At 42.5% G+C, this 17,744-nt stretch overlaps 1 protein-coding gene across 1 annotated transcript in view; it reads left to right on the top strand.

Annotated features, from left to right (window-relative positions):
- The window catches only part of CNNM2 (cyclin and CBS domain divalent metal cation transport mediator 2), a 121,590-nt gene that overhangs the window by 90,938 nt on the left and 12,908 nt on the right, over window positions 1–17,744 (top strand). The window contains exons 2-4 of the mRNA XM_086616352.1: window positions 7,238–7,381; window positions 14,712–14,849; window positions 16,978–17,147. Of these exons, the coding sequence (XP_086472478.1) occupies window positions 7,238–7,381; window positions 14,712–14,849; window positions 16,978–17,147 (452 nt within the window). The remainder of the gene's footprint in view (window positions 1–7,237; window positions 7,382–14,711; window positions 14,850–16,977; window positions 17,148–17,744) is intronic.

Here is a 17,744-nt window from a genome sequence, read left to right as displayed (position 1 = left end):
GGTAATAGTTTTCTCTAAATGTTCTCACTTGTCCTAATTCTTCCCTAAGATTTCCATTTTGATAGCAGAGTTCTGAGTTGAAATTACCTTCTTCCTTACACTCAAGTTATTTCTGGTTCCCAGCTAATTTCTTTTACTCATGGACCTATGGTGACTTCTCAGCTTCTGATCTGTTTGTTGCCAGTTCCAGTTCAGTTCCATGTAAAGCTGCAGCAAATACCAGCTTTCTAGAGCTATGCTCTCACTCTTAGAAGCAGCAGCAGCAAAGTGAATTAAGTTTGACAGGATGTTTCTCACCAAGGTCTGACCAGAACAGATTGAAGGGTAGGCAGCAGTCGTTGAGTTGGAGCACCTACACCAAGTGATAGGCTGCTGCAGATGGAAAATGTTAGCTCATTGTTTCTCTTTCATCTTCCACGGGGCAGCGGAGAATTATTGAGTCTTTTCTAGGAGCTTCATCCAGTTGAGTTTTCAAAGTGGCAAGTCATTGAGCTTCTGCCGTTTCCCTTGGGAAAGTATTCCTTACAAATACAATTCACTGTCAGGAAGTCATTCTGAAACTCTCCCTAATTTTTCCTTTTTTTGGTGTCCTCCCACTAAAATGGGCTTTAACACAAAGAATCTATTTAAAGCACTACTTTTTTATTTTCCTGTCAAGGCTGATGTGGTTTCTAGTTAATGTTTGTATGAGATTGTAAACTCTCTGGCTTAAAGGCAAAGAATCACCATATTCCCTGTGGTTGCTCTGATACTTTCACTCTTTTCCTTGAGGATCTGAATGAGTTTCGTGTGGTTATATTAAATGAATGTTAGTTATTGGGTTCCCTTCCCAAATATATATTAAAAAATTGTGTGTTTTGCTGTTGAAAAGAGCAAGATTAAAAAGCCTAGACTAAATCTATGTTATGTTTTTGCAGAAGTTTTGGGTTTCTCTTGATGCTGTGAACGTGTTGTGTTGTGAACCCAAAGGCAGCGTACGCTGGTTAGTGAGGCTGGGGTGGGGGAGAAAGCAGCAGTCTGATTTCCCCATTGAAAATAACCAAAGTGCAAAAGCAAACAGCACAAATGCAAATTTCTGCTAATAGAAGAGAGGTTTAATGTCCTTGAACTGTGCTGCGGAAAAAAAAAATAATAGAAAAACACTTGTTACTTAGGTATAATTGCTTGCAAGCCAGTGCTATTCTAGAGGGATATTTTAATGGTTGAATTACACAACACATTTTAAAATTGTTTTGCATAATGTGTTGTTGAACCTGTGAATCTCACTGACAGACCAGATTGTTTACCTTTGTAGAAATCAGTCAAAACAGAAACAGTCGCATAAGAATAAACCGGAAGATTTTTCAGAAGCACGGATCATTAGTTAGCAAATTCAAGGGCAGCTAAACACCTCCTGGGATTTTTCTCCATGTCATTGTAGGCATATTAAACAGGTTATAGCTTTACATTCCAGGGCACTCACCAGCAGCAAATGGACTCAGATTACTGATTTTAACAAAACCAGGCTAGCCCGATTCTAGTTTTACCACAAAATGACTTAACAGGCATCTTCTGGTTTATAGGTGTTTACCATAGTTTTGATTTAGCACTGATTTTTTTGTTAATAAAAGGAAACTGAGGGCTTTTATGAGATCTGCTTCTTGTATGGGGGAAATAACACAAACAAATCTTCCCAGTTACTGAGTTCACAAACCTCCTTCTGCAGAAATAGAGGCATCTCTAGTTGCTTATTCATGATATAAGCTTATACACGTCACGTATAGATTGTTGCTCACGGCTCAGAGCCCCTGAGTTATGCCTCTGCTGTTGGATGACGTACTTCCCAAGATCCCTCTTTTGCTTTAAAGCTATGCCAGCAGTATTATAATTTTGTGCAGTGTCATCTGCCTAGTAGTGTCATCTGCTATGAGTTTTGGTCACGTACAAGACCATACTGTGGCATTCCAGATCAGTAAAACTTACTTGCTATCTTTACATATCATCCTTATGTACTGAAAATTTTGCTTTTTTTTTTTTTTTTTTTTTTTTTTTAGGTTTCTAAGCATAAATTCAGGAATAAAAAGTCAGAAATAAAGTCTGGGCTGAGATTTCAGTCGGCCCTCCTTTCAGAGTCTCTTAGAATCAGGATAATTTAGGAAGGGACTTGTGAAGGTCATCTGGTCCAACCCCCGCTTTGGAGCAGGCTACCTTTGAAGTTGGCTCACATCACTGAGTTTTGAATACCTCCAAAGATGGAGATTTCACAGCTCCTCTGGGCCCCTGTTCCAGTGTTTGACCGCCCTCACGAGGAGCAAATTTTCTTTATTTAAGGAGAGTTTCCATTTCTGAAACTTGTATTCATTGCCTTTTGTCTCATCGATGTCTAGCTCCAAGAAGAATCTAGCTTTGTCTTCTCTGTAGCCTACTATGAGGTACATAAAGACTTTCAAGACGCATCTTTTAGCCTTTTCTTTGCAAAACTGAACCAATGCAGCTCCCCTTGCTTTTCCTTGTGCATCGTGGGCTTCAGCCCCAGACCATCTTAGCATCCATCCACTGGAATCACTTCAGTTTGTCAATGTCTTTCTTGTGCTGGAGAACCCCAGACTGGACACTAGTACTCCAAGTCTGGTCTCGCAAGTGCGAAATAGAGGGGAATAATCCCTTCCCTTGGCCTGCTAGCTGCTTGCATACTAATGTAGTGAGTGTGCAGTTATCTTTCATTGCTGCAAGGACACGCTGCTGACTCATGTAGCTTCTCCACCAGGACCATGGAACCCTTTTCTGCAGACTCAGCCAGTCAGTCTCCAGTACCAATGCATGGGGGTTATTTTGTACCAGGTTCATGACTTTGCATTTACTGAACTTCATAATGTTCCCATCAGCTTATTTCTTCTGCCTGTGTGTCTCTGGGGAAGTGGCATGTGAGAGTGTGATGGATACAGCTCTATTTACACAGCAAACTTCTTTGTGTGGACAAGATGCTCTGAACTGACCAGAGCAGATGTTGAACTTGGTCAGGTGTTTTCATCTCTAGTTTGAACTGCATTCAGTATTCTCGAGGTCCTTGCTCTAAATGTGTAAATGCCTCAGATAGGATCAAAGGGAGAAAATTTGTTTCCTGTATCTTTTTCAAGGGCTGGTCAAGGTACTGTAAGAGAATAAGTGTTTCAAACATTTCTTTCAGTGCTGTTCTGCATGGTCAATCAATCACATGGACTCCTGGAAGCTCGTTCTAGGTTCACTGACTCATGTGGATTTCACTAAGCGTCTTCATGTTTCTTAATTAGCTTAATAAATTAATCAGAAGTTGCGGTACAGAGCAAAATCGAAGCCGAGTGGCAAGATTTTGAGCAATGGGGTGAGACTGGGTTTGCTTTTAACAAAACTTCGTGGTCCTTTAGTTGCCCATGAATGTAACTGAGAGATTGGCATTTGTCACAACTTGAGACACAAGCCGTGTACACCTATAAGCTCTGTAGGCTCTTGCTGGTGTTACTGACCATCACTGTAGGTGGGGGCTGCTGAGTCAGAAAGCAAACACTGCTTGCCTGTGGCCACAGAGGAGCTGAGGGTCAGAGCACTGCCCACAGTTCTCTCCTGGTGCTACTTATTACACATTACAGGTTCATTTCTACCTCTATCATCAGATCTGACAGCGCGGCAGAGCTGCCTGTTTGGTAAATCTCATTGTATCAGCACTTAAAACAAGTGATTAAAGAAAAATTAATGTCATAGATGTAGTGTGCTTAAAGACCATGGCCAAAAAATCAGTGAAGTGTAGAAATTATTTATGTAATTGCCATGCACACTTGCTTTCTCCTTTTATTTTGTGTTCTCCTCTCAAAGCCCTAGGAATGCTATAGACAGTTCGGGCTTCCTTACCTGGATGTTTGCTTTATTCAGCTACTTGTTGGATATGTATTCTGTGTTCTTAGCAGTGGAAAATACAGTTGAAACCTCTGTTTCTCAGTTGAATAAAACGGTATGACAAATACCAGTGGCCTGATAAAGTTTTTGGATAAAGCTGTAGCCAATTTCTGTTTAAAACACTTAGAGGAGTCATTATTTTACTCACAGGCCACTTTTAAAGTTGGGCACATGCTGTGTTGTACTCTTTTACGATGTATAAAGAAGTCTTTGCACTCCTCTGGCTTTTGCTTTAGCCTTTTGTGCCTTGATTGCTTCCGTACGTGGAGGATGTTTTGCAGTCATCTATGCAGCAGCCTGAGAGGGCAGCCAGTCTGGGAATGCATCTTTGTGACACCTCTGTCACCAGCGCCGATGCTTGTTCCACTCTCTGATGATTTCTGGCAAATTATTGGATCTGGATCAATTAACTTGCAAAGACCCAAGAAATGTAATTTTTGGATCTGGTCTGTCTCATCAAGTGACTGCATAAGCATTAGTGCCAATGCAAAGGAAGAAGACTTTGGGAGCAAAAGGCAGCCTCTTAGAAGCAGCCCGATTAGATTGGCATAAATTCATCTGGCCCCAGCAAAGTAATGGGTTCATGAAAGTCACAAACAGGAAAACTTGGCAGTCAAGAGGGAAGAAGTGTCAGCCTGCGTTTGGGTAAACAGATAAACTCTCTGCAACATAAGGTTTTAATAATGAAGGTAGAGATGAACATCGATGCTACCCACCAAAAAGTCCAGACACATTTGAAACTATGACAAGTTTCAATGGTCTCAGTACTTTGGGTGATAATTAAAACACCCTAAAAATCAGAGACTATGGGAGAGCCAGAAAAAATGTTTCTAGCCTTTTTTTTCATTGTAGAAAGTACAAAATGTCCGATACTCATCCGTAACTAATTCCTCATCAGCTCACTTTGCATAAGCGAGCAGTAACTCACAAATTTTGGGCACTTGTCTCACATTAGGTACTGTTGGTCAGCTCATAGTGCTGCGGCTGCTAAAATGGGGAGAGCATTAACATATTTTAGTGATCCTAAATTCTTGGTGGCGACCACACCAATGGAAACAGCACGTAACTGGTTTCGTGGCTGAAAGCCATGCACAACTTCCCGTGGTATTACAGCCCCTCAGGTCTTTCCCCAGTTTCCATGATTTTCTTCCATTGCTTGTAGATATGTCCAGGACTCTGCTGTTAGAAATCTAACTGTTCTTTTCAAAATGTATAATTTTATCACCTAGTTCAGCTTTATCGTAGGTAGTACAGAAGTGGAGGAGAAGGCTGTAATTTGGTGATTCTGATCAAAGCTGAAACACTGAGTTGATAAAGTTGGATTTTTTTACCCACTTGTACAGATCTGAGCACTCTTACGCCTTACTAATGTGTGAGAACAGTGATCCACGGGAATTAGCATGTGAATGAGCGTGTGCAAATGAGCTGCTCTCATCTGTGATGGAAATGGTTCTTGGAGGAGTTATACCTTTTGACTTGAAAGCAAATATACTCATATCTGAGCAGGTACTGGGAAATAAATTACAATATTTGGTTTGTCTGTGTGATGTTTTTTTGTGCCACAGTTCTTGAACATCCTTATATTGAAAGGATATAGTTGTAATAACATTGCAGGGGAAGAGAGCACTGATAATAGTACTTAAATCTTTCATGTTTTTATGAAGTCAACTTTTTTTTTTTCTAAATGTTGTTCATTGAGCAGTAAAAAGAGTTGGAAGTCTTGCAAGGAATGCAAAGAAATAAAACCTGGCACAGTGAAAGACTTTCAGTACAATATGAATGTTGATCCTTTAAAATCACAAATCATCTTTCTATTAATTCACTGTAGAATAAGGTCTCGTCAAGATAAGACTCAGCAGTGCTGTGGATTTGGTATTTAAAGTATGTCCATCTGCATCTAAATGAGTAGCTCCAAGACAATCAGATTATGCAGTAGTTACTTTGGTGAGAATATCGCCTAAGTGGAATGGAAACTTCATTTTGAGTCTAATATTAGACCCTGCTTTGGAAAATTCCTTTTAAATGATCACAAGCTGGGAATAGCAAAAGAATTTAACTTTCGACAGACAGCATTCAGCAAGAATTTGTTTTTAACTGCTTATGCTGGGTCCCTGGGAAAGCAGATGTGAAAAACTTACCAAAGTGAATTGACTTGACCTGATGCAATGTTTATATCAGTAGTTGATAAGTTTTCCTCCCTTGTCTAATTTGTTCGGGATATTTTCATTCTTTAAGCATGAGTAAGCCTGGGTTGGAATAGTTTGAATGCTTGTTAGTCTAATAATCTGAATCTTAAAACATGCAGACGTTATTGCCTATAAAGGGGCCTAAGCAAAGTTTTAACTATTTTGGTTGTCTTCCATGGATGGAGATAAGTATAATTTTTGAGACTAGCAAAGAAGAACGTGAGACAACGTTGCTTACCTCCTGATAGTTCAGAAAGTGTTGATATCTACTGTATTTACACTACAGAACGCCACTTGTATTTGGCGAACCCTGTGAATGCGTGTTACTTTTTGTGCAGCTTTACAAAGGACCAGCTTTCAATGGCAGCTAGGGAGACTGGCAACCATGGGTATCAAAGTGGATTCGAAGGGTCATGATGTTGTTATTCCTGTGGCGGAAAGGACTTTAGGAATTATGGAATACGTTGTGAATGATGCACAGGTCAGGGATCTTTAGAGCTACTAGTTTATCTCATCTTAGCTTTTCTCTTTGTTGATCGGACACTGCCACTTTGAATATTTTAATTAATTAATTCCTAAATAATCCCCACCCTCCCATGGAACATGTGTAAATGAATTATTTTTGAGGGAGGGAGGAGAAAAATAGAAACTGATGGATTGGGCTGACCTCTTCTCCCCAGCTCTGCTCTGTCCACGTGCTTCTGTGGTTTGGCCATTGTTGGTGTTGTTTCCAAGCTTGCGGAGAACATCCATGGGAGCTCGCTGCAAAGGAGGGCTCCGGCCTGGCCTTCCTCTGCCAGTGCATGAGACAAGAAGTGGAACAACCACCAACAAGATAATATAGTGAATTAAATGCCATGGGTGACAGTTTCATTGGGAAAGATATTAAAAAGAGAACGCCGATCTCTTTAGCCATTCTCCTTTAGTGCATTAGGTGGATCTCTGTGACCCAGGAATGCACTTCTCAGACAGAAATCAGATTACGATTTTAAACATCTATTAAACTTTGCCTCTTTTTTCATGAAGCCTGACACCAACCTTTTTGTCTTTTTATTTATACCTGCGTGTCTATAGTTCTGCTGTAATTTCTGATCTTTCAGGAATTTCTAAAATGTCTAAATTGCTGATTTGTCTCCTTGCAGGCAAGTCTCACCTGGCTATAGTACAAAGAGTAAACAATGAAGGAGAAGGGGATCCTTTTTATGAAGTCCTGGGAATTGTCACTTTAGAAGATGTGATTGAAGAGATCATCAAGTCTGAAATTCTGGATGAAACAGATCTATACAGTGAGTAGAAATATTTGCATTTTGCTTACAGACGAGAAGGAAGAGTCTATCCAGCAGCAGTTGTGTTTAATAGCTGTGTTTCGAGAGATGTTAAGTTCCTGATTTAAAATCTCAATGGTCGAATGACTTGCAGATCCCTCAGATGGTCAAAGTAATTTTTTTTTTTTTTTCAGCATGGGCACCTCATCCCTTTATGCTGTATTAAGTCAGAAACAGGACAAGTTTCTTTATTTGACCCTTCCATCGAGCAGGTTTACATCTGCAACAATCTAGTCTCTCCTGCTAGCTGTTCTCCACCACAGTGGCCTTGTTAAACTTTTTGTTACAGTGCTCACCACCTCCCACATTTTCCACTAAACTCTCTCCGCCTCGAGGGCCTGTAGTCCCTGTACTACTGTACTTCAGCAAGAAGACAGGGAAATACCATGCCTCAAGGAAGGGGAACAGAGTCTTTTAGAGTCTCTCTAGTACTCATTCAAAAAACCTGAGAATGGGAAGCCTTCTTCAGGGCTGAAAACCAGCTTGTCCTAAATAACTCCTCTCTTTATCACTCAGTACAGCTCCTTCCTTCCTTTGTGTTTACTTATGTTGAGGGAGATGGTGCTGCAGGTCAGCCATTACCTGGGACTTGAGAAATCTGGACTCTTTTCTTTCCCAGTTCAGAGTTTGTCTGGTCTTTGGCCAGTTACCTAAAGTGTCTTTGCTTCTGTTCCCATCTGCACAATCTGGCCTGTGCATAGGGGACTTCCTTTCTGTCATTCTTCATCTGTCTTATCTGTGCTTTGATCACTTACTGGCAGATGCTATTTTTTACTTTGTGTTCGCGTGTAGCACAAGGATGTCTTTAGATCCCATTGTGATAGAAGTAATATAAATAATAATTTTAAATAGCTTTAACACTGTTCAGCTGTCCTTTTGTCCTTTGCTTTCTTTTTCTTTCCTTCTGGAAGAGATCTGAATGTTTCTACGGCATCTTTTTCAGGCCAATGCAAGCATCTTCTGTCCACATCTTCTGTCCTCCCTCCGAGCCAAATGTCAAATGAGCACTTTATACTGTGGGATAGGCATAGTTCTACTTTTCCTAATAGATTGTTATTGCCTGAACTACTTTCTGTAGCTGATCTGTATTTTTCACCAGTATTTATGTGCCCAAAGGTTCTCGTAAATCACAGTTGCGTTTCACGATATGCTAAACAGTCTAATTGCTATGCAAATCACAGAAGTCCAGTTAGTATCGATTTCTTTTTGTACTTTCACAAATGAATTGCTGGGCTAATCAGTTACAACATAATGCTTTTACAGGGTGAATTGGACTTTCTTTTGTTCTCTGAAAAGATCCTATCTTTGTCTCATCATCCTATCTTTGAGATATTTCCATGTGAAAAGACGTCGCATATGCTTTTCAGTGTTTTTTTTCCCTTGTTTGTCAAGTGAAACCACACAGATCACACCGTGTTGTTCTTCAGGACAAAAAAAGCTTTGACCATTAATAGCATGTTAGAGGGCAAGGAAATGAGAATTTAATTTTACTATCTGAAGACTTCCTAGATTAACAAAATAGAGCTGGTGAACATGAGTTCATTTGAAACTCTCCTTCCTGGGAAAGTTTTACTATTGAAAATTCCTAGTTCAGAATAGGAGGGAACCTTCACTTCCTAGGCCTTCTGGAGGATGCAGGAAATTTGGGATGACTTCTGCTATGTACCATGAAGATGAACTTCTAATTTCTTTATGAAGCACTGAAGTTCATTCTGCTGTTTAGATTGAAAGAAATTGTAGCAGCAATGGAGAGAGCAGAAATCCAGAGAAGCTGCGAGGATCACAGAAAGTGATAGGTTTTGGATTTGGGCAGATTGATGTGCTGTAACCACTTCCAATTGGTGTAGTGATGGGAACGTGCTTTGCGTTTCCTGAAGTTACCTTGTTGTCCCTGGTATGGTAAGGCAGCTCATTTTTCATGTCGATATCTACGTGTTGGTGCTAGTAGCCCCATCTAGTACTCGAGCTCATAGATGCTGTCCGTTATAAGACTGAGCTGGCTTGCTCAGCTCTGACAAAGTAATCTTGAAACCTTTGGACTGATTTGCTCTATGCTAGGTGTTTATTTAAAAGTAGACCTTACAAAAAAATTTTGGCAGCTTAGTTACGCCTTTGTTCTGAAGTTTTAAAAATGTTTTGTTTTGCTTTGATGGAAACTTGAAGTTTGATGAAATGCCTGACCTTGCTGTTGGAGCTGTGCCTTTCTGCTGTTTCCATGAAAATCCATTTGAACTGTGTTAGGGTAGCAATTGTATACAGTTTTTACTGAAAGCTGCTCTCACTGCTGAAGATCTGCAGCTGAATTTCTCGAGAGTTGCGTGCCCAATAAACATGTAGTGTTTCTTCAGATGGCTCTACTCTGCTGTGTCTTATGGCTTGCAGAGATGTTGGGAGGAAGGAGGAGAAGATGGGAGCAAGAAAAATTGTTAAATATGTCTGACCTGTCAACGTCTGGATAGATTGAGTACTTCTGAGCATGGGACTTTGTATTGAGGATGCTGATGGGGTGGAGAGAAGAGGTTTCTGTCATGACACAGGCTACATCTCAGCCAGTGTCACGATGAAGAGCTGTCAGTGCATTTGGCTCTTAGTATTGGAAAGTTGGAGCATTTTCTTATGGTAGATGCACTACAGGAATCTGTCCTGCACTCCCATGGCCCTAGCCATGGTGGGAGAGTATTTCTCAACCTTCTCAGAGTCCCAAGAGAGAAAGCTCTATGTTCTGTGTTGACCTCAGACGGCTTTGATGAACATGGAGTTCACCATTCTGACCCACGTTTGACTGGTAGCCTGTCTTGTTTAGCTCTTTCTAATTGAAGCCAAGTTTGATCATTCGCTTAGTGCAACTGGAATGCTGCTATTTTTCACACATACAGATTCAGAGAGGGTTTGCCCCAGGTAAAATCTAGGACTTTTCTACAATTGAAATACCTTAACACACCCTTGTGCCCATGTTCTGCATGTTGTGGTGAAATAGTCTGGTTGCAAGCATCAGCTGACATGGCGTTTTCACATGCTTACTGTCTGTCTCGGTGAAAATGAGCCCTGGCAAGGCCATGCTTGCAGGGCCAATTGGTGCCCGGCCGTGGGGCACATTTGGTACAGAGCTGCACTGCTGCAGCTGCAATAGCTTTCACCTAATGATTCTTTTTTTAGCCTTGGCAAGTCACTTCCCTGAGGGGAAGACCACATTTCACCCAAACATTCCTATTTCCAAACAGCTGTCAAAACAGGTATGTTAAATATATGTGCTGGTAAACTCCGTATCACTTCTCCCATTATAAACCACGGAACTTTGGGAATAGCAGTTGTTTGCCCTAATAAATATTTCCACTGTCACCCAGTGAAAGTGTAGCAACATAGAAAAGGTTTTGCAACACCGATTTGTCTGGCAAGAACTACAGATATTGGTATGGTGTACATCAGTATCCTATGCCAGGAAGAGCAGAGCTTTGTGTTAGCTGGGATCTAATCTTTAGATATACCAAGGTGGTTGCCACCCATTAGAAAATGATGCTTTTGCCTTGTCGGCCATTAGGACTGTGGACTTGTTAACATTCTGCTGTCTAGCACTGGTAGGCTGCAGGAGCTGCATCCTTACTGGAAGCTATTTTAGGCTGTTTAAGAGCTTCAGGTTTACTCTCACTGACTTTCTGTCAGTTGCCGAAACGTGTGATACACAGGGCAACCTGTTTTTTTTCTAGCTAAGGACAAAAAGAATGGACAAAATGAACTTACTTAATTCCTAAACCTTTCTTTTAAAATGAAACAAACTCACAGGCTTAACAAGAAGACCTGTGCAGTGTGTGGGGCATAGGCTGTCAGTCTGGGTGTGTGCATCTCTGGGGGAATGAGGGAGAGAGGGACGTGGGCTGTGTGCTGAGCATCTGCCTCTGGCTGCCTTGGGCTGGGCATCATGGTACTGAGTATGGGCACAGGGTCAGTGAGTCTAGTCCTCTGGGGACTGAACTTTGCCTTCCTGGAGTATCTGATAGATGCATATCTCAAGCAGTTGCTTGTCTCTGTCCTTATATAGTTCTTGTGTGCCAGACAGAACTACACTTCCATTTGGTAAAATACTTTTGTCCTCATTCTCTTGCCTGGAGCTCACTGCAGATGTCTACTCTGTCCTAAAGACAAAAGGACAGAAAAGAGCACAGGAAGAGAACAAGAACCTTTCCAGAACATTGTCTGGGTGCATTTGCAACGCCTGTCAGCCAGCTACCTGCCTGCCTGCCCAACTGAATGGGCGATCTGAGGTTTCAACTCCTCATTCCGTGGTTGTCTCTAGTCCGAGCTGGCTCCTTCAAGGAAATTTGTGCAATTATTTGTGGTGTTTTGCATCAGACCTGGAAGTTTAAGAACATTACAAGAGAGATCACAACCTTACTTGTATTTGGACCCCTCCCCTTCTTGAGTTCTCTCCCTCAGCCCAGGAGCTCACAGTCAGCTTTGCTGCCTTTGATTTGAAGGAAAAGTCTAAATATTCCTAGAACTTACTGAAGATAGTTGCAATATTTGTTGATATCTCACCAAAAGTTATACTGAGGGTATCCCTGATGCATCACATTGCAGAACCAAACAGTGTCACAGCACTCTGTAAGCAGAGATTGCTTCAGCATGCCAAGATAACTTCAGTGTCCAGGTCTCCATGTCACTTACTGTAGAAAGGACAGATAGGAAATACCTAGTCCAGATTCAATTACTTCTGTCACCATCCAGTCCTTGGTTCCTTTGTCTCAGAAGAAGCTCAGAAGTTGTTTGGATATCGAAGAACAATTAAGACTATCTCTTCCAAAAATAAGCCAAGATAACGGCTTTAAGCCATATGGCTGTGCTCTCACAGTGTAACATTTTTCTTGGGGGAATGCTTCTGGACAAGCTGCCAAGGAAACAGTAGGAGGAGTTGGAATCACCCATCATTTGGTTAAGAGCCTGGGTCTCTTACCTTGATGACTGATGTAGACAGAAAGATTTAAGGCATCCTCCCGTGGTGTGGTGCTGGGCCTGTTTTCAGGTACCAGAAGTGCAGTATGAAGTCTGTGGTGGTACAGCTCTTTCACAGGAGAAATACAGGCATGCTTTACTGCCCCGCTAAAGAGATGTTTCCCTGTCCCAGGGCCAAAACTCATACTTGTGGTGATTTTTGCCTCACTGAAGAGAGCAATGACAGAGCTTCTTGTGAGAAAACATCTCAGCCACAGCACTGTAAAAAATAACATTCGCTGAGCTTTTCAGAAAAAGCACAGTTTATATTCTTACCTCTTACAAGACATAGGATCTAGTGAGAGCTTCTGGGGGACTTTTCTCCTATTAACTTTCTATTGCTTTGGTATCCTGCTTTCCTTTAACTGCAAGTACAGATAAGGTCTGTCTCAGACTATATTCCTAAGGCAGGGATTGTTTTTAGTCTGTAACCACTCCCTTGGGTGGTTTCTATTCCTGCTTTTGGAAGAGAAACTGCAGTCCTTGATGTAGTCCAGGTCCTGGATAAAGTACTACTAGGGTAAGAGGCTTCTGGTTTCCAAAGAAGAAAAAGGGCATGGATCATCATTGTTCTTCTCCATGTGCTTGGGAACAAATATCTCAAATTTTCTGATTTGCACTGCTCGCAGAACGAGCTTTAGATACATTACTATCAGTACAATATTGCTGTTGAGTCTGTGATAGTCCTGTAGTGGGGGCTTGTCCATGGGAAGTTGAGGAGACTAGGTGATTTGGGAAAATCTTTATAGAAATCTGTTCATTACCAGTATTGTGCACTTCTAAGCCCCAAATTCAACTGCTCTGAGCCTTATGTGGCCTGTAGCGTGTATTTGGACACCTGCAGAATTCCAGATCTCAGTGATTTCCTTGCTATGGTACATCACTTTAATCATCTTCACATGCATAACCCAAAACCTGGCAACAGCTACCTGGGAGTATGCAAGAGGTTTCATGGTGTTACCTTCACCTATACCTCTTTGTGGGCTTGCCCAAATTCCCTGCAGTGAATCAATGTACCAGAACTCCCTGTGGTCCCTCAAAAGTCCAGTTGTTTTAAACCAATGACTAGGGGGCTGATAGACAAGTACCTATAGCGTTTTCAGTATCTTTCCCCAGTAAGGCTCTAGAACCTGAGCCGTGCCTCAGATCCGAGGGGCTCACAGTAATTGCCTTGAGACTTGGGTTTCCTGCAATATATGGTGGATCTCAGAGCTGTCTGACAGCATTCTGCTGCTTACAGCCAATGCCACCTTACACACTGTGTCAGCAGAGAAGAGCAAGACTCTGCCTTCTGAGCAGAGACCTCTTCTTCCTGGAGTTGATGTACACTGTAGCCCAACATGCCTATAGCTCTCCAATTACTTGGTTTCCTAGGTGTTTTGGCAGATTGGGTCAGTGGGTGGGTGATAATAGCTGGGTGGTTTGTGCCTCTGCAACTCCATCTTTCGTGTTGCAGAAAGATGTTGTCTGTACAGACACGTGTTGTCTTTCACAAATGGGGTCACCTACCACAGAACCTGTTTTCAGACACAGATGAACCAAGTGACAAGTATTTAGCTGAACAAAGGACAGCAGTCCAGGATCACTGGCAGGTGAATTCCCATATCTGAACTTCTGAAGCTACTCTGTACTTCATTGTGATTTCAGTGCCTGTAAAGCGGCCAGAGATTCCCACCCCCTTGCTGTACACCTTGCCAGCCTTTGCTGAAGTTTGGACAGGACAAAAGAAAATGCGTACTCTAGACATTGGGAATTACTTGGACCAAAGGCATGTGGATTTTGCCAAAGCTGTGAAGAGTCAGTGAAGCTGTGGTACAGCATAAGAAATAAGTAATTGTATATTTAGTATATATATTTGCTGGGGATTTTCTGAGTAATATATATGAAAAAAGTAGTTATCACGGATATTCTTGTAGAACAATACCTTTTGATCATTAGTAACAACGAGCAGGTCTCCTCCCCACCTAGAAATGCGCACACACCTTATGTATAATATGCAGAGCTGCTCTGCAATTAGATATTTGTAAGCAGAGACTGTCCCCCCATTGAAGTGACAGGGAAGTGACAGAGACCATGGATGCTTGGCTCTGCAGGACAGGGGCTGACGGCAGATGAGCCCGCAGCACAGCTCCCTGGTTGTTTCTGCTTTGTGCGTGCCGAGGAGCAGGGCTTTGCCTGTACTGCGGAGGGGTCTGTCTGCACCCTGTGCTCTGGGTGGCCATCCTGGCCAACTCCAGGTTCATGTTGGATCCCGTTCTAACAGAAATCGCTTCCTTCCTCTCTTTTCCCACCCTCCCTTCCCCAGCTGATAACAAGACGAAAAAGAAAGTAGCTCACCGGGACAGGAAGCAGGACTTCTCTGCCTTCAAGCAGACAGACAGCGAGATGAAGGTTAAAATATCACCGCAGCTCCTCCTGGCAATGCACCGGTTCCTGGCAACAGGCAAGTGCGGGTTATCTTGTTTTGCGATCACGCCAGAGCCTCGGAGGCAGTTTTTCCAGCAAAGGCCGGTGAGGTGGGTGGGACAGTGCAGGCGGGAAGGGAGGCTTGATTGTCGGGTGACAAATAATGCCACTGTTGTGTTTTTCTTTTTAAATTCTCTCCTCTCCTGTGTTCAGTGTCGGCATGAACCCTCTGAGACATTTACCAGGGGTGGACCAGTAACTTTAAATTGGTCTGAAAGGTAAGGATGAATGCCAAGTGCCGCACTGCATGTCTAGAGTCCGTCAGATTAACGACTAGCAAGTACACCCCATTAGGAAGAGCTCAGGGAACAAAGCAAAGAGGACTCCATACCACTGGCCAGCTGACTGTAATTGCACTCTGGCGCCTTCTCCAGAAAGAGATGCTGGACTTTATGCAGGAAGGTCTAAACCTGTTCCGTGAGACTTTTTGCCTCCAAGTGAAAAACTCTCCCGACACATTTAATGCAGACTGCACAGGTGGTTGAACTGTACTTTTTAAAATGGATTTCTGGCTGGCTTGTGTGACCTCCGTTGATGACTTCAGGTTTCAAAGGACAGTTGTCTCCATCCCAGAGAACCTTGATGCTTTAGCCCTTGGGTGGGCAGTCTGGCAGAGGGGCCAGGGCCTTGAATGGTTTCTTGCAGCTGATACTGCTTTTCGTCGTAAAGTTGGTCCCTTCACCTCAGAGATGAGACCTGTTAACAGGAGAGCTTGTGGAAACATACCTTCCTATTGCTCGTGCTGTCTCTCTTTGACATATAAAGACTTCTCACATGCAGGCCTTTTCAGACGGGCGTCTCTCACTGCTGTGTTCAACATATATTCATGGGTTGAAAATGATAAAGTTGTTTTGTCTCAAGTTTGCCAGCTCCAGTCGGAAATTAGTACTTCCCCTCCTCTAAGATGCAGTAACTGCCTGCCTAGATGCTCCTAGTCCACCTTCGTGCTTTATTTTGCCTCTGTGACTTGAAAGAAACGTGTACGTGATCGGTTATCACATCTCAGCTGAGGGGCAGTAATTCCTTAAAAGGCTTGGACTCCTACGGCTCTTGTGCACGTGAGCATGTCCTTGGTGAAAGGAAGCAGTTCAACAGGAAGATGTGGATTTAACAGCAAGCAAGGCGTTGTTCATGTAGTGGTACAAGACTTGATGGAGTTCCCTAAACACCTGCTCAACAGACATAGTCTCACAGTGCTGCTTCTCTACTTGTTGTGGATGAAAGGATTGTGTAGCTTAAATCCAGATCTGTCCGTGAAGCCACTGCTAAATAAGATGAAAGCTACGGTTTTGGTTTCTCTGTTCTAATTTGAGAATAGTATCTTTAGCAGATGAAAGGTACTGGGTCATTAACGGTCCTGTTCTGAAATGAGGTGTTAGGAAAGCTTATCAATTTGCATGTGTGAATCTCGATGTGCCTCGATGTAAACTCTCCCACACAAGGATGAGTTTTTCAGCTTCAAACAGCGCCTGTTGGAACACTGAAGAGCGAGTGGATAGGGGATGTGTTCTGTGTGTCAGGCGTTAATCCCACATGGTTTGAACTGACCTGCACTGTCTCTCACTTTGAGTAACTCTTTCCATATGAACTGTGACAGCCTCAATTGTGTCTCTGATTTATGTAGAGCATCTATCTAGAGCAACTTTCCAGGCCCAAAACTGATTTTTTTTTTCTTTTTAAAAAGTGCAGTAAATGCAGTAATTTAATACCTTTTGAGGAAGAAAAAAACAAATTCAAAGGTTCTCTGTGCCCCAATTGTAAACTCTTCCATTTATACAACTATCCAATGAGCCTATGCAACTGTGAATCTGAACTCTCAGGAGGGCAAGCCTGCCGTTTTCTTTTCCCTTTCAGCTGAAGATGTGGTTTTTGGTTGTTTTGAAAAATGCTTCAGTAATGAAAGCTGTGGCGTTTCTATTTGTTTTGGTTTTGTTTTTTTTTCCCCCCTTACAAATCTAACAGTCTCAAAAGACAGGAAGCCTGCAGTTCCATAATGGATCTCGCTGCATCTGTGTGTCTTTTATAGGCGAATGCTTATTAAAAAATATTGCTAGCTTCTTGCCAGGCATATGAAGTGTAATGCCAAGTTGTATCTTGTGTTGTAGAAGTAGAAGCATTTGGTCCATCCCAGATGTCAGAGAAGATCCTTCTCAGGCTGCTAAAACATCCCAACGTCATCCAGGAGCTGAAGTACGACGAGAAGAACAAGAAAGCCCCAGAACACTACCTCTACCAGCGAAACAAGCCCGTCGACTACTTTATTCTCATTTTACAGGTCAGACGTGTGATTACGTAGATATGTTCAAAATCCTTCATCTCCTGACATATACCTCTCTATACCTCTTTACAGTTCTTGAAGTTTGTTTTCTTTCAAACATGAGAATGGAGTTATGGCTCCCGGGAACTGCTCCTGCCTCCTTTATGATCTTGCCAACCTTGAAGAGCTCACTCAGCTGCTTTCAGCCTCAGTTAAACCAGTTGTGAAGGTAGACAGCAGTTCCCACTTCCAGTCGTCTGTTGAAAGTTATTTATGCTTTAGGTATCACTAGAACAGGCAATGCAAAGGAGTCCCTGCATGCAGCTGGCATTGCCTGGAAGGTAGGAGTGCAAAAAATGGCATGTTGTTGGAGTTTGGTCAGGATGCCTTCGCTAATGTGTTGTTTCCTTTTTCAAAAGGAGGCATGAGGAGTCTGACAGTTTAGAGAGATGACGTTTTTCTGTGCAATTTTCAAGTCTGTACCTTTGGTGTGTGAGAAGTGCAGGTTTCGACAGGGACATTGTCCTGTCCACTGGAGCGATGCCGCCTCCTGCCATGGCCCCTGCGGTTCCTGGGCACTCTACCATCCAAGCACTTGCCCTACCCCGAGATTGC

The sequence above is a fragment of the Tauraco erythrolophus genome, chromosome 9 (assembly GCF_009769465.1).
Source record: "Tauraco erythrolophus isolate bTauEry1 chromosome 9, bTauEry1.pri, whole genome shotgun sequence".
Taxonomy (NCBI): Eukaryota; Metazoa; Chordata; class Aves; order Musophagiformes; family Musophagidae; genus Tauraco; species Tauraco erythrolophus.
This window is presented reverse-complemented; position numbering and strand designations above follow the sequence as displayed.